Source organism: Martes martes (genome assembly GCF_963455335.1).
Source record: "Martes martes genome assembly, chromosome: 3".
In the NCBI taxonomy this organism is placed as follows: Eukaryota; Metazoa; Chordata; class Mammalia; order Carnivora; family Mustelidae; genus Martes; species Martes martes.
Window position 1 is genome coordinate 11,235,970 of NC_137890.1, and position 17,272 is coordinate 11,253,241.

A 17,272-nucleotide genomic window follows, 5' to 3' on the forward strand; every position below is an offset into this window, starting at 1 on the left:
TTTCTGAAGATTTTCAGGGGGCACAAAGACGAGAGGTGTGTGTGTGTGTGTGTGTGTGTGTAGGAAGCTCTCTCTTGAACACTGCTAGTGAAAGAAAGGTCTTGCTTCCTAAATCCTTCCACGATGAGGAAGGTCTACAAAAAGCTTCCTGTCCCATTCCCTCTTCTCCTTTTTCCCCCCCCTCAGTGGAAGCCAAAAATGCCTTGGAATCCTCATCATACTGCTCCTGGTGGGGTGGCAGAGTCAACCTGCATGACCCTGGTTCCAAGCCACCCAGACTCAGACCCAGATGGCCTTCAGGTACCTTGTCATTTTCAGCTCCAACTCCACGATAAAGGCTTTGTCTCTCTGCAGTCGTAAGGGTGATATGAAGTCCGTTTACTGGCACAGCCAACCCTGCCTCCAAGTAACGTACAGCCAAGGCACTCTTAAAAGTGCTTTAAAAGTCAAAAGGACTCTTAGAAACAATCTGGCCTAGTTACACTTAGGAAAACTGGTTTCTGTGTTTGTTTGTTTTTTTTTTTTAAGATTTTACCTATTTATTTTAGAGAGAGAACGCTTGAGTGTGCAAGCAGGGGGAGGGACAGAGGGAGACCATGACCTGAGCTGAAATCGAGAGTTGGATGCTTAACCAACTGAGTCACCCAGGTGTCCCAGAAAACCGGTTCTCAAATATTATTTAGAAAAAGTATTTTCTACTTTTTAATTCTCACTGAATACTTACATAGAGTCACAAAAGTCATAATTAAAATCTGTGTTCCCGATCCAAGAAAGACTGAGAGCAGCATCCCTTTTCTTGGAGGACGGAATATATCACCATGAACTAGTTTCCAGCCAAATTCTTCCTGGGCATCCTCCTAAAAAGGGAATGAAGTTGTTTAATTGACATGTGGTATCACCAGGACAGCTAGACAGTTTGTTCACTGGTGAATATGCTGATACAGAATTTTTTTTTAAACTTACAAATGTTAGTATTTATTCCAAATCCAAAGTTTTATGAAGTTTGCCTTCTAGAGGTATAGTATAGTTTTTCTGAATTGCTTTTAAAGGAATGTTGTATGTTAAGGTCTATAAGAATATATTGAGAAACCTCAAAAAGATAAACAAAATCATGTGATACTTACCTAGTTCTAGTCAAGTTTTATGATCCAACTTGACTTAATTTTTATTCATACTCTACCCTTCTTAATCTACATTTACTAATCTCCAAAATGAGTGAACGGTATTAGGTTTCACAGCTACTTTGCTGGGTAGAGCAGACTTAGCTATGAGCATATGAATAAGTTTGCCACCAGCCCTAACTGCTCCCCAGATCTCTAGACACACATACACAATCTGCCTAATCAACAGCTCCACTTGGTTGTTTAACAAGCATCCTGAATAGAATTATCCACAACTGAATGGATTCCCTCTCCCTACCTATACTCCTTCTGCAGCAACACGCCCCCGCCCCCAACCCGGTCACCTAAAGTAAAAGCTCCATCTTGCCAGCCCTTCGGTTCCCCAAACCTTGGAATCCTCCTTCATTCCTTCCTTTTTTTCACACTTTGAATATGGTCCTTAAACAAATCTTCAGCTCTGCCTCCAAGATATTTCAGTAAAACCCAACACTAGCCCTCGGTTCAGGTCATCACCTCTTAGCTGGCTACTGCAGGATACGCCACACTGACCTCAGAGTTCCTGCCCTTGCTTCTATTCAGCTACTTCTCAATACGGCATCCAGCAGGGTCCCTTAACCAACTGGGTGTTCTGGACCAAAACACTGGGTCATTTGTTCTCTTTCCCTCTTCCACCTTCTCCACAGTCAACCAGTCCATCAGTATTCCATCCCACCTTCTAAACACCCACTGTACCTATCTCTCCAGCTCCTTTTTTCTTTCCTGCCACCATCCTATCTCTGGGAATTCCATAACCACCTCTGGACTGGTTTCTGTACCTTTAATCTTGCCCTGCTCTGAATGATTCCTACATAACATTCAAAGTGATTTTCTACATCACAAACGCAGCTATGTGGTGCTGTTTCAAATTCTTTAGGAGTTTTTCCCTGTGACCTTCAAACTGCTGCTTACAAGTCCTTCAGAGTCTGGCCCCCGTTACTTTTTCAGCCTCATTTCTCAACATTTCCTCAGGATGTATTTCTAACCCAAGTTCCCAAACTTCTATCTTGTGAGCAGCATACAATGCTATTGATAATATATTTTTTAGAAAATATAAATCAACTGAAATTTGAAACATGGAAACTTTTATATAGGTACTTATCCTGCTCTTACAATGGTAATATAAGACAACAGCAAAAATCAAAATACTTCCATATACACCAGGGAATTATACTCTACTTGGTCATTTTTGAGGAATGTACAAAATTGAAATTTTATTAAAAGTACATGGGTTCTGAGGCGCTTGGGTGGCTCAGCTGGTTAAGTGACTGCCTTCAGCTCAGGTCATGATCCCAGTGTCCTGGGATCAAACCCTGCATCGGCTCCCCGCTCAGCGGGAAGCCTGCTTCTCCCTCTCCCACTCCTCTGCTTGTGCTCCCTCTCTTGCTATGTCTGTCAAATAAGTAAATAAAATCTTAAAAAAAAAATCTTAAAAAAAAAAAAAAGCTCTAAATGGATAAAATAAAATTATATTAGGGCCTGGCTTCAAAATAAGTGAAAGAGAGGAGCTGGTGGGATTCTAAAAAAGACTAAACATGAGCTGAGAACTGTTTGATCACAGTGATGGGTATACTAATCTCTGTGCTTCTGTGAATGTTTACATTAAAAGTATGAGGGGGAAAAAGTACATTCACCTCTTTTTTTAGGTGGCGTAGTATTACAGACGAGGGACAGTTCTGATTACTTTTTTTTTTTTTTTTAACTGAAAAAGCACTAAAAATTTCAGAGTTAAGTGAAAACTAAGTTTCCCATAAAGGGCCAAGTCCCCTTTCTTTGGAGAAAACAAATGTGACTAGTTGCTTATTATCCTTGCAGAGATACTCTACTTATACATAAGGAAATGCATGAACACCTTTTCTCATTTTGCATGAATGGTAGCATATTATATGCATTATTTCACACCTTGCTGTTTTAGTCTAATAATATCATGGAAATGCTTCCGCTTTTGTAGGTAATTACCTCATTCTTTTTAATGATTACACAGTATTTCACTGCAAGGACATTCTGTAATTGATAAAATCAGTCCCCTATTAATGAGTATTTGGGTTTCTTTAACATCTTTAATTATAAGGAATAATATAGTTTTAAAATGAAAAATAGCAGTAGTAACAAAAACCTTTGCATCCACGTTAGTTTCTAAGAACTGAATTGTTGGGTCAAACTATTTACATTATAAACGAATATTGCCAAAGTGGCTTTCGTAAGTTACACCAATTTACGTTCTCATAAACTATGTATCAGAGTGCTCATGTCCTCAATCCCCCAACACATGATCAAACATTTTAATTTCTGCCAGGGTGCCAGAGGAGCAAACGACCTTGCACTGCAGTTTTATTTTGCATTTCTCTATTATGAATGATGCTACATCTTTTTATATGTTTAAGAACCATCTGTGTGGTTTGGTTTTTTTTTGAAGATTTTATTTATTTGTCAGAGAGAGTGTGAGAGAGAGCACACATGCACACAAGAGGCAGAGCTGCAGGAAGAGGGAAAAGCAGGCCCCCGCTGAGCAAGGAGCCTGATGCGGGACTCGATCCTGGATCCCAGGACCCTGCGATTGTGACCTGAGCCAAAGGCAGACGCTTAACTGACTGAGTCATCCAGGTGTCCTTTGTGTTTCCTTTTAATGGACTCTCTTTTCATGTGCCATGCCTTGCTTCTTACTGGGCTGCTGATAGTTTTCATAACGATTTTAGATTTATTTATGAAGAATTAACTTTTTGTCTGTGATATGTGTTAAATATTTTCCTATTTGACTTTTTAATGGTATTTCTTCCTATTCAAAATTTTTAAACATGTAATCATAGAGCAATCACTTCTTTTATAACTTCTGGCTCTCTGTGGTACCTAAAAAATTCTACCCTTCTCCAAGATTTAAAAATAACTTCTCATGTATTCCAGTATTTTACAGTTTTACATTTTCATTTAACATAAGGAATAAGGTTGGAATCTATTTTTTAACCAGATGGCCACCCACTTCATCCAATACTATATACATCAAATTTGTCTTTTCTCTGCTGATACCCTTTCGCTATCTCCAAATTTAGACTATTATTATAAACAGAAAATATTTAGTTGGAATCTTTTTGTTCACCCATCTTGCTAAATATCTATTTAGGATTGGTTTTTATTTATTTTCTGCTGAAGTACTTCTATAGAAATTTCTTCAGGTCTGATCGATCAATGGATTGACTGATTCACTGCTCAAGTTTACTTCTATGGATATTCCTTCAGTAATGGTCTGTGGTGCACTATTTCTGTGCACCTGAAAAAGGTATTTCATCCTTCTTCTTGAAAGATACCTTCTCTGGGTACATGATTCCATGTAAAGAGTTAGTATCTCTGACTGATTTAAGATGTTTTATCTCTGAACTTCCATTTCCAATTTAATTGTTTTTCTTTTGCAGATGCTCAAGTTTTCTCCCTGCCTCTGGCTGATTCTAAGATCTTTTTTCCTCTGGTGTTCTATGGTTTTGTCACAGTTGATTTAGATGTGGATTTCTTTTTATTTCTTCTGCTGGGACACACTGTGTTTCCTTTGTCTAAATATTCCTCTTATTTTTTCAAACACTTTATACTCTGTAGTTAAGAGTTGGTAGTATCTGAAATCTTCAGGGGGGGTCTAAACTTGTTTTTATTGTAGATTTTGGGGCATTTCTAATAGATCATTTTTTAAGATTTATTTATTTATTTTAGAGAAGAGGGGTGGTTTGAGGGAAGAGCAAGAGACAGACTTGGGAAAGCAGACTCCCCGCCAAGCACAGAGCCCAACATGAGGCTCAACCTCATGACCCTGAGCTCATGACCTGAGCCAAAATCAAGAGTCAGATGCTCAACCGACTGGGCCACCCAAGCACCCCCAGATCATACTTTACTGATCTTAAATTGGGGGAATTCTACAAACCTAAATTTGGGAGACTTTACCTCAAAGGATTTTCTACTTGATTCTGACAAGAATCAGAAGGCACTTACTAACCTAGAATCATTTTGTTCCCCTTCAAGAATCCATGCTTAATACAGGAGGAGACAGGTTAACTCCCTTGTACTGACCCAAGGTTTAGTCTCCCAGTTGGTTAGAGACTTTATGTAAGGACTGACTCAAAGGAAAACTCCATCCTCTTGTGCCTGCATTGCTTCCCGCTCTGGTCACAGCTCACTTTTGCGGGGCGGGGGGGGGGGGGTAGGTTAGAGTTGGAAGATAATCCTTGGATACCTTTATACCTATCACAAGCCCAGCAATGCATCAACGGGGCTAGTACATCAAAGAATGACTCATCCATCCATTCATTCAACAAACATTTACTGAGCACCAACTATAAAGGCACAGCACGGTTTAAAACACCAGAGATAGGGGTACCTGGGTGGCTCAGTTGGTTGAGCAACTGCCTTCGGCTCAGGTCATGATCCTGGAGTCCCAGGATTGAGTCCTGCATCGGGCTCCTAGCTCCACGGGGAGTCTGCTTCTCCCCCTGACCTTCTCCCCCTCTCATTTTCTCTCTCTCTCTCAAGTAAATAAATAAAATCTTAAAAAACAACAACAACAACAACAACAAAAACCACCAGAGATACTATAGTGAGTAAAACAGAAAAATCCCTCTTGAATATGTACTCATACTGGGAAGCCAGATAAGTAATGAAACAAGTTAAGTAAAATATAGAGTACATTAGATGGTGATAAGTGCTCCAGAGAAAACTTAGAAGGTATGGATGCGTATGGCGCCAAGGAGGTGTAATTTTAACCTGATGGTCAGGAGGGTCTTACTGGGAAGATCCTATTTCAGTAATGACCAAGTAGGTCAGGGAGCTATGTAAATACATGAGGGAGTAAGTAACATCTGAGGTGGAGAAAAGCAAGTGTAAAGGCCAGAGGTGTGAGAACATGCCTGACACGTCTGAGGAACAGCAAGGAGGCCAGTATGGCTGGAGCAGAGCTCCAAGGGGGCACTGTAGGGCCTACAAACCCTTGTAAAAATTCTGGGTTTCAGGCACCTGGGTGGCTCAGTCGTTGAGTGTCCACCTTCAGCCCAGGTCATGATCCCAGGGTCCTGGCATCGAGTCCCGCATCGGGCTCCCAGCTCAGCGAGAAGCCTGCTTCTCCCTCTGCCTCTCTCTCTCTCTCTCTCTTTCTCTCTGTCTCTCATGAAAAAATAAATAAAATCTTTAAAAAAAAAAAAAAAAGAAAAGAAAAGACTCTGGTTTTCACTCTGAATGAAATGGGAAGCCACTGGAGGCTGTGGTCAGGAGTGAATGATCTGAATGATGCCCGAACAGACTTGCTCGGATCACTACAGTCAGGGAGGAAAAAGGAATGGGAGCAAGAGTGGAAGCAGGGGTGCCATGGCCTCTCAGCTCCCACGGCACCTCGGTACAAATGAAGAAGGAAATACCATTACCTCATCAATCATTTGAAATTGCCAATTATGAAGAGTATTTTGAAATTATTTTAATAAAATATTTAATAAAATAATCAGTAAAAATAATGGAAAAGAGACTGTAGCATAAAATGCTTAAAAGCTTATAAACATAAATATGTTCTTTTTCTAATTAGGATAGAAAAATTATGGGGGAAAGGCTAAGAAGTTGGGGAAAAGAAAGCAATGAAATCTAAGTGTTTTGTATTCATTACAAGTCACTTGTGGAAATTTTATCGAAGAGCTGCTATACAATAAAAAAACATAAAAAGTATATAACATTATGTAAGAAGTGTTTTGAGAATAAATGAGATTGGGACATTAAATTGCTTTGAACATATCAAAAGGTTGAAATCATAAAATTCAGTGAAAATTAATTTTAAAAAAGTTAAACACACACACAAAAACTGCTTGGGAGTTATTCCACTCAACTTTGCTGTTTCACAAGCTGGGTGCAGGCTGGGAATGGAAAATCTGAGAGGTGACAGCGCGTATGTGAGAACAGGGACAGACCTGGAGCTGTGCGCCTACGCCCACTCCGCCCCAGTCCACTAACACAGACGGGGCCGTCAGCAGTGCAGCTCTGAGTGCTGGAGTGTGACACTGCTAGAGAACACCAATTCTTGAGGATCATTTTCTTATTTGAAAAGGTGAATTCAAGGTAACTTTTTAGAAGAAAGATTCTGTCTAAAGCCATTATTTCAACTTTTTCCAAAGAACAAAATAAAACTATCCTTAGCAGACCAAAGAACAGGTCAAATGTTTCACTCACTGTAGAATCCATCTGATTATATCTGGCAATATCTTTATGCAGTGTCCGTAGCATAATCATAGCCACCATTCCAGACAAGAAGAGGACAATGACCAGGGAATTCATGATGCTGTAGAAATAAACATTTCAGGATTAATCTGTAGCTTTATTTCCTTTTTAAAATATTTATTCAGTAATATTAAAACAGTATTGATCACAATCAAAATTTGACCTAAAATCCAACAGATTCAATGAGCTTTGTTCTGTGTCCTTCTAGTGGATACAGAACTTTATATACTTATCATAATAATCTTATCATAATCCGTTGAGGACTAGAATTTTTTTTATCTGTGGTCCACATGATTAAGTAAGTACTACGCCCAAATAAATACACTATAAGCCACAGGGACCAACAAAGGTCGGTGTCTTCAAGAAATTATTGACACACACATTTACTCTCTTAAATTAATGAGTGTCAAAAGGTAGTCAACAAAGCAGAAAAAGGAGAGTGACGGCACCATGAACAACTCTCCAGATAAAAATTTTGAAGTCATGCTTTGTCAATGATGATGATGATGATGATGATGATAATAATAATAATAATAATAATAATAATTAAAAAAATAGTCATAACATGAGCAGTGGCTTCTTCCATTTCAGGTAAGGTGCTCAAATGTTCTGTTTCATTCATTCTCCTTCTATCCACAGGGACAGTCTCGTGAGGCAGGTATTTCCAGATAAAGAAATGGACTCTGAATAAATGGGTGCCCTGGCCTAATTCACAGTGATCTGGCCAGGACTGAACACAAGTCTACCCGATTAAAAGCCCAGACTTCCGGAGAACTAGAGAGAATTAGAGAATGAAGGATATGTTCAAAGGGACAAAACATAGAGTAAGCCCAGAGCATAAAGTGGATTAACTCTGTACTCTTACCTAAACCACTGAATGTGGGTATGAGGCATGGATTCCAGAATATAGTCCCATCTAGATGCCCATCTGATGTTTTTATCTTCCTAGGGAGATAAAACAAAACTCTTTAAATAAGCATTTGCTGACAAAGTATATTAAGAATCCAAACACTTCCACTCATAGCTTGACCTTCCATTCAGTTAACAAATGTAATTCCTCATTATCATAACTTGGATTAGTCATGAGTTACAAAGTTTAGCTCTAACTCAAGTCTTGGGAAAATCAAAATGAGATTCAGCAATAACAAATAATAAAAGAGTTCCTAAAAGAATCTAGTTAAAGTCTTGCTTTAAATTTTAACTAACAAAAGTTTATTTTAGATATTAAAACTCAGAGCTGTATTTTTAATTTTTTTTTTTCAGAAAACTGAGTGGTATAACTCATTTTTTATTCTCTTTGATGCCATCTATCTATACTTATGAGACACCAGAGTCGTACTGAGCATCTGGCAGGTGTCACGCACAATGAGCTCTTATTACCTAGAAAGAAATATATAGTGTTCATTGCACTAGGCTTGCAAAATGGCTATATGGGGAGAGTAAACGTCACAACTACACTTTACCACCAAGATAGTTTATTAGAAACAGAGGTGGAGGGGCGCCTGGGTGGTGCAGCTCGTTAAACATCTGACTCCTGGTTGTGATGTCAGGGTGGTGAGACTGAGCCCTGAGTCAGGCTCCGCACTCAGTGTGGAATCAGCTTAAGACCCTCCCTCTATCCACCTCCCTCCCACACGCACGTGTGCGCTCTCTCCCTCCCTCAAATAATCTTTAAAAAAAAAAAAAAAAAGAAAAAAGTAGAGGTAGAATATTGCCTCAGATTCTCATAAAGTGAACTTTTACTTTTCTCCTAAGAAACTTCTCCATTAATGAAAACACTCCCTTTAATTCCTTAAGAACCTATATAAATCATCTACTAACAGGAAATCCTCCATTAAAGTTTATACTAATCCAGACTTTAAAATAGTGTTGCTTTCCCAAATGCTTGCTACATAAATCTTTGACATGTTCATACCATTCTCTATGCCTATTTTCTACCTTTTGTCTTTTATGTATCTCCTCTGACTTAACATTTAATCAGGTTCAATTCTCCAATTTACTCTACTTCTCATTTAAATGGAGACTTAGTTTTGAGTGCAATTATGTTGCCTGGTGCACTGACAAACTATTCCAAGTCAGCTCATTAAAAGCATGTCTGTATGACAAGGTTAATCATTAATATTTTTAATTAGTTTAAGTAGTATGAATTTAAAATCAATTTCTATGTTATACCAGAGATACAAACAAACTCACCTGGAAGCTAACAGAGTAAGTATAGGCAATTTTGATCTCCCCAGAAGCCTTGTTACTTATATCCATGGGGGGTCCAGAGCAGTCTGGTTTATCTATATGGGTATGCTTGAAGCTGTGGGAAGGAACATTTTGGCAAGATGTTGATAAAGTACAGTTTTAAAAAATGAGGTTAAAAAGACTACAGATTCTGTACATATTTGACCATGCTACTATAGTCAAAGGCAAAATTACTCATGTCACATTTAATGGTATATTTACTTCATATGAGTGAGGAACTTAATTACAAGTATGTGTAAGAAATTTTTCAAAATTTGAAACAAACTTTTAAAAGCACTATACTTGAAGAGCATTAAATATCTTTAAAAAGGGGGCACCTGGGTGGCTCAGTTGGGTAAGCTTCCAACACTTGATTTCAGTTCAAATCATGATGTTAGGGTCCTGGGATCAAATCCCCCATACGGCTCCCTGTTCAGCGAGGAGTCTCCTTGTTTCCCTCTCCCTCTGTCCCTCCCCCATTTCACACGAGTGGGCTCTCTCTGAAATAAATCTTCGTAAATAAATAAATATCTAAAAAAAAACAGTAACAAAAATAAATACTGAGGGAGTTTAAATTAACTGCCCTCTTATAATGGAATGCATTTTTTTTGAGAGAGCACAAGTGAGATGGGGGAAGGGCAGAGAGAGAGACGGAGAGATTTTTTTTTTTAAAGATTTTATTTATTTTGAGAGAGAGAGTGTGTGTATACGAGAGCAGGAGGAGGGGGAGAGGGAGAGAAGGAATCTCAAGCAGACTCAGCGCTGAGCATGGAGGCCCACGCAGAGCTGGCTCCCAGGACCCTACGACCGCGACTTGAGCTGGAATCAGGAGTCCCAGGCTCAACCAACTGAAGCACGCAGACGCCACGGCATGCATTTCTTTCCCAGCAGTGGCATGGGAAAAGGGTTAGTTCAATGGCAGGGTTGGGGTGCCGAGGGGAGAACATTAAAAAAAATGGAACACTCAATCAAAAAAAGATCTCACAAATAACTGACAGGTACTTTCATACTAAAAATACTGACAACCTGAAGAGACCCAATTTCAATGACTTGTCACACAAAGGCATCTAATAGTGCATGGAGATTTTAGAAATGATAGCACTCATCATCTCATTTGAGGCGGCGCCTGGCTGGCTCAGTCAGTAGAGTGTGGGACTCTTGATCTTAGGGTTTTAAGTCTGAGCCCCACGCTGAATGCAGAGATTACTTAAAAAAATAGAATCACCTCATCTGGGCCTCTGATGAGAGGTCATGTTGCAAATATTAGAGGCAATGCTTTTCTACTATAAAATAAACACTGTCCCAACCACTTACATTCTCCACTCCCAAGTTGACAAAGAAAAGCTGTCAAAACTTCCTGACTAAAAAACAAAAGAAAAAGGCACTTTGGTTTGACCACTTACCATAACAGGAAAAAAGATATCTGTATGATTTCTCTGGACAACCCACAACTCAGTAACAAATCACACTAAAGAGAATTTTAGTAAAACCAATCCTGAAATGCCAGATTATATGTCAGAATACTGATAAAAGAAAAAAGTTAACTGGGCCCCAATATTTATTCTTTGGAAATAATTTCACTTATGTTTACTTACTTTTTAATTTCTTTTTATTTAATTTAATTTTTTAAGTGAGCTGTATTCCCAAAATGGGGGTTGAACTCATGACCCTGAGATCAAGAGTTGCATGCTCCACAGAGCCAGCCACATGCCCTCCCTTTAAGTAACTTCTAAACCCAGTGTGGGGCTCAAACTCCCAACCTCAAGATCAAGAGCCACATGCTCTTCCGACTGAACTGGATAGGCACGCCTGCAGTTTTAAAGTTTTTGACCTGTTTGTATTGTTACCTTTTTGGTTCAAGTTTAGCAGCCACTAATCTTGCTCCCATGGACCCAGTTTCAACAACATGATAGTATATTTTGATGTCAACGTGGTTGAAGATGTAAAACGTATCTCTTTCATGGAATTCTGACTGTGGAACAGAACTTAAAGGTAGAAAACTGGCTATACAGGAGTCAAAACAAAACTTTAAAATGAGGCACAACAAGTAGGAAATTTTGAGCTTAAAGTTTTAATCCTTCCCCATAAAAACGTTTAAGATTTAAGCTTAAACTCTATAAACCAAAAATAATTGGCAGAGTACAAATTATGTTTCTTTAATGCTTTAATTCTTACATAAAAGTAGTTACCTGTTAAAAAGAACACATCTAATATTTTCTATTTTTCCACTTATGATAAAAGAAAATAAATTTTAAAATAAATTTTAAAATATTACATGTTATGAGCATGCTAAATCTTAATACATTTCAACACTCTTCCTCCTTGCAAGTTTTATAACTTCAGACTAAACCAATAAATGATTCAAGTGTTTCTGGTCTATTTTCCCAAAAGCATTAGCCAATGTAACCAGTTTCATGATCAAGCTTATGCTAACTTCTACCATCAAGTCATATTAAGAGATTAAATCTGACTGACCTGATTACACAACATTTAATATATACTCCCAATAATTTTAATACTTTCTGTATTAACACCCTCACTTTGCTACCATTTTTAAATATAAAAGAAGGGTCATAAAGGCATTTACCTTTTAAAAACAGTTATAATACCATACTTTTGCAATATAATGTTTTATGGACTTAAATTTATAATATAAACTTCATGAACTTATAATGAGGTCTTTCTGATACTCCACTAATCTACCTATTAAAAAATATATGTAAGATTTATGAATGTGACTTTGAATAGCATCAGGACATACAAAGTCCCAGCCCTTAGCATAGTGCTTAGCATATAAGACACTCTCAGTGAATACGGAACTAAATCTCAATTAGTTTAGTTCTAGAATTAAATTTACACACTGTTAATTGGGTCGAGGTTTAAGATCTAAGTAGCTGTGCTTCAGAACATCTGAACTGTACTCATCCAATGAATATAACAAATTTTGTCCAGGTAAAGACTGAATCCTTAAAAAAAATTAAAAAAAAAAATAGCATAGAGTTTTTCACGAACTTACATTAATAACACAGGCATCTTTTGCATGGCCTTTATCTGTAATATAACAGCCAATGGGAAATCCAGGATTGCAGAACCTCTGACCATCTTCAACATCGTAACACCATGTTACAGGCATATTATCCACAATCCTATGCACAAAATAAGTCAAGTTAGAAATCGTCAAACATGACTAAGAAATAGTGCCCGAAACTGTTACCAGTTCATAAAACTTAAATGTCTCTAAATGCCTTAAGATGTCAAAACTACAATAAGAGTTTTGATAAGATGTAGTATATTTCATAAGCTAGAGCATTATGTCAATATTTGATACACTACAGTGAAGAAAAAAACTTTATAGCTTCTTTGAAACTATAAATGTATGTAGAAAAGGGAATTTGATAAATTAATCTACTGCAGTTGCTCATTTAATACCATTACCTAGATACAGAGGGATAATTTACCTTTAGCAAAATATTCAAAGCTCTAAGTTGGGTGCAAAGCAATGTACTGCGTTCCTTGGGAACAATTTGATGGAACAGTATAGAAGCAAATGTCCTTTCATTACTTGGTAATTCAATAAAAAGGAGAAGAACATAACTGTAAGATGGGAAAATATTCAACTTAAGGGCCAGGTGAAAAAGTGAAAATTATAGTATTATCTATTAAAGCTGTGTGTTTAAGTCCAAATTATGTCTAAAAGAAATGCTGCTATAAAACTAGGGAAACAAAATTTAAAAGTTCTATAGTGAAAAAGAACTTTAAAAAAAGGGAGAAAAATAAAGAATAAGTAAAGAATAAGGTTCTGTAGCATTGTCTAACTACATTAAAGTCCAAGAGCGTGGTCCCCTATGCCAAGAGCACACTACACGATACAAATTAAAAAAAATTACTAGAAATATACTAGCTATATTACAGTCATAAGACGACACTCCAGGGCATGTTTTATTTGTTAATTAATGTATGCCTTAGGAAGTAAAATTATGATTCTATATGCACCCAAGGTGTACATTAATGACCTAATAAAACATGTCTCTTAACATTTAAATGCTATTTAATAGTACCCAATATACCAAATTTTAGAATCACCTACACTATTAAGTTGCTTATTATTATAACCAGCAGGCTAGTAGTTCCCATGAAAAAGGCCATAAAACATTAGGAGCATAAAAGCAATGCTATGTAAAATAAATCAGATTTTTTTGGAGGCTTAAACAATCACTCTAACTGCTTTAAGTTTTTAGATAGAGAATGAAGTTCAATCAATGAATAGATGCTAGCAGTTTATTAATTATAATATCTTTAAGTTATCACAGTAGAGAAAGTACTCCATAAAAATTATAGCGTTAGTTACAAAATGAGAAATTAAGGAGCAATTTAGACTTTTTAAAAGCAAGCATCCTAAGCTTATCATTTATATAATGGCTTGACACAATAACCTTCTCCTTGTAATAGGAAGATTTAAAAAAAACTTGGAAATAAATGTAAGAAAATTTAAAGAATATAATTTTCTATTACTGTGTTGCTAATAAGTCAGGGAGTAATTAAAAATTGTATTCTCTAAATTTTGACGGTAAGTTAGCAGTAGTAGTTATTTGAATTTTTAACACCAAAAATACTAAAAAATCTTATTTTCTATCTGATACAGTGGGGGGAAAGAGGACTCAAAGGATAAAGGTTAAATGACCGGGTCCCCCCATTTTTTTTTTTTTTTTTTTACCATCAAGGACTCCTTTCCATTTTTCTCTATCTTCCATGGACCCCATTTGAAACGCTTCTATTAATGAAACCTCATCTATTAACAAATCATTTCCCCAATAAATTCCCAGAGTTTCTGATGAGAATGGAATAATCCATGTCACCACAATGCATTGAGGAAATTGTAGCCAAAAGCAAGGAAATGTGGCATTTAAGTTACTCTCTGTAGTTTTAACAAGAGTACATTTACACTGTTAGGATTTTGAATTTTTGAAAAGAGCATATCATTTCCCTTCCCTGCTAGCTTGCTAGGATCCAGGACTGGAACTCACTAAAGTATCCTCAAAGACCCTCTCTGAGTATGAACCTAAAAAATTTAAATACTGTGATAACTAGCTTTATAATATATACTTTTATAAATAAAATGTCACGAACATCTAGAAACTTAGGCAAGACGTATAATTACAAACCATGCAGAGAAGAGTTGAAGGAAATTCAAGAATCATGCTAAGATCAAAACATTAGTCAGTCTCGAAAATCAAGAAGCAGCTTAGGTTATTGACAGAGTAAGCCAAGAAGATCCTCAAATTGTGTTCTAACATCCCAAATAAGAATTTGAAGTATTCATTAATTTAGATAAGAAATTAACTTCTTAATTAACTGTTCTCTGCAATGGGTCGGTGTATCAGCTAATATTCGATCATTCTAATCATTTCAAAGGTAATATGATTTAAAATGTCATGGCAAAAACCCTGCCAAGTTTCAAGTTTTTTAGGTAAAATGTAGTTTGCAACTGACATAGCCATCACAAATTACTGAGTCAATTTCACTATCAAATGCTTTCTAACTTCAGAAACTATTTTAAATGATTTATTCCTGTTATTATATGCATTCTGGCATCAAAACAGTACCTATGTTAACTGTATCATCAATCAGTTAAAAATATTTCTAAGTACTTTACTGTGAGGAAGCTACTGAAGAAGACGTGCTTCTGTTACCTTCAGAAGCAAGCCTCTCCGCAGTCTACACGTCACACTCATTCAGCAGTTACACAGTATTTGCACAGTATTTGGCTTACTAGAAACCAAAGAAATGAGGAGATTTCAAGTTCCTATTTGCACTGAGGGTCACATGAGGAAGAAACTGACACAAGCGTAATCAGGCCAGTTTCCGTCCTTATTCTAATGGTGCCCTGCTATGAGAAACTTGTTCCCATATGGTTTAGTAGACTGAACCAGATTCTATCCATCCGGCCAATCAGGGTGAATCCCCCTAATCACAGACTAGTTCATGTAGAGGAAAGTGACCCAAGGTTGCCCCTCCTTGGGACTTTTTTGTTCAGTGTACATGGAAGGGAGAAGGGACAGAATGACAGGCTCCAAGCATAGTTCTGAACCATAGGATCTAGGCATGTCACTCTGAGATCAGTGGTTCCTAACCAGAGAAGTACATGAAGACAGTCTTTCTGTTCACTACCTCCAGCACCTTATACTTTTTAGAAGAGGCAAAACATATGTGAATTAGGGCCCCACATAGAATAAAGGCATTTGTCTTTATTCTGGAAGAATAATAATGTCTGGAAGAATAATAATGATTATGCTTGAAAAGCTGGCTCTTTAGACCCTTTTCTAAATAGTCTACATTTGAATTCTGTATAATGACTCAATACTACTTTTATTTTTTTGAGTCAATACTACTTTAGAAGCAAAAATAAAATAGGTTTAAATGCTTTTTGATTACAACACAAACTGGTAAAGACCTAGTTAACGTAACACCATGTGTATAAAATAAAAAACAGGTTACTCAAAATGTAAGTGTTTTACTTGAAGTAGATGCTATTTATCAAACATCAAACATAGTTTAAGTTTGTTTTCCCGTGATCTTTTCCATGGCCTACAAGTATAAAATAACAGTACTTTTCTAGATGACTGATCCAGGTCCTTTTCTCAAAGCGTAAGTATGCTTTTGTTAACTACATATGAAAAAGAGAAGTGCTCCGGGTACCAGGTCTATCCCAAAAGAAGTACCAAATATTACAGTAATCTAAGCAGTTGATATTTTACTTATTTTTAGCTATTCTACTCTATGTTCTTGGAATACTGCGGAGAGGCTTGCTTCTGAAGGTAACAGAAGCACGTCTTCTTCAGTAGCTTCCTCACAGTAAAGTACTTAGAAATATTTTTAACTGATTGATGATACAGTTAACATAGGTACTGTTTTGATGCCAGAATGCATATAATAACAGGAATAAATCATTTAAAATAGTTTCTGAAGTTAGAAAGCATTTGATAGTGAAACTGACTCAGTAATTTGTGATGGTTATGTCACTTGCAAACTTAAACTACATTTTACATTTGTAATTATACGTCTTGCCTAAGTTTCTAGATGTTCGTGATATTTTATTTATAAAAGAATCATTATAAAGCTAGTTATCACAGTATTTCAGGTGATACTGTAAGCCATCAACCTTAGTAATCCTTGGCAAGTAAAAGTCATACTTCATGTTATTACTAGCAACAAAAAAGGGAAATCAATTGATTTGCTATAGTTTATAGAGTTAATGAAGTAATTTATACATTCAATGAAACAGAGGTGCCATCAAGGAAAGGAAAATAACAAAAGTCCAAAATTTCCATGTCTTACCAGTGATGTTGATAATTCAGTAACATGCTTTTTTTCAAGAATTCTAACTTTTGTTTGTCTTCGGCTTTCTCTGTATGATATGTTTTTGTACAGACAAGCTTGCAGGTCTCCTCCTTATTAAATGTAAACTGTATTAAAATAAAGTGAAAAGCAAATTAAAAAAATATCTAGGTCCTTCACACCTATGCCATGAGTAAGAATACTACTCTTACTAAATTACTTCAGTGCATTAATAATGATAATAAATACTTTTAAATTTCTCATTGCTCAATCACATTTAAATTTTAATCTTACTGTTTCTCTAAAAATTTCAATTTTTC

At 36.7% G+C, this 17,272-nt stretch overlaps 1 protein-coding gene across 1 annotated transcript in view; it reads right to left on the bottom strand.

Moving 5' to 3' along the window:
• The window catches only part of TM9SF2 (transmembrane 9 superfamily member 2), a 63,584-nt gene that overhangs the window by 26,329 nt on the left and 19,983 nt on the right, over nucleotides 1–17,272 (bottom strand). Inside the window, exons 4-10 of the mRNA XM_080798194.1 lie at nucleotides 16,953–17,080; nucleotides 12,634–12,763; nucleotides 11,465–11,589; nucleotides 9,582–9,693; nucleotides 8,254–8,333; nucleotides 7,341–7,449; nucleotides 725–857 (exon numbers count right to left, since the gene is read on the bottom strand). Coding sequence (XP_080654320.1) covers nucleotides 725–857; nucleotides 7,341–7,449; nucleotides 8,254–8,333; nucleotides 9,582–9,693; nucleotides 11,465–11,589; nucleotides 12,634–12,763; nucleotides 16,953–17,080 — 817 coding nt within the window. The remainder of the gene's footprint in view (nucleotides 1–724; nucleotides 858–7,340; nucleotides 7,450–8,253; nucleotides 8,334–9,581; nucleotides 9,694–11,464; nucleotides 11,590–12,633; nucleotides 12,764–16,952; nucleotides 17,081–17,272) is intronic.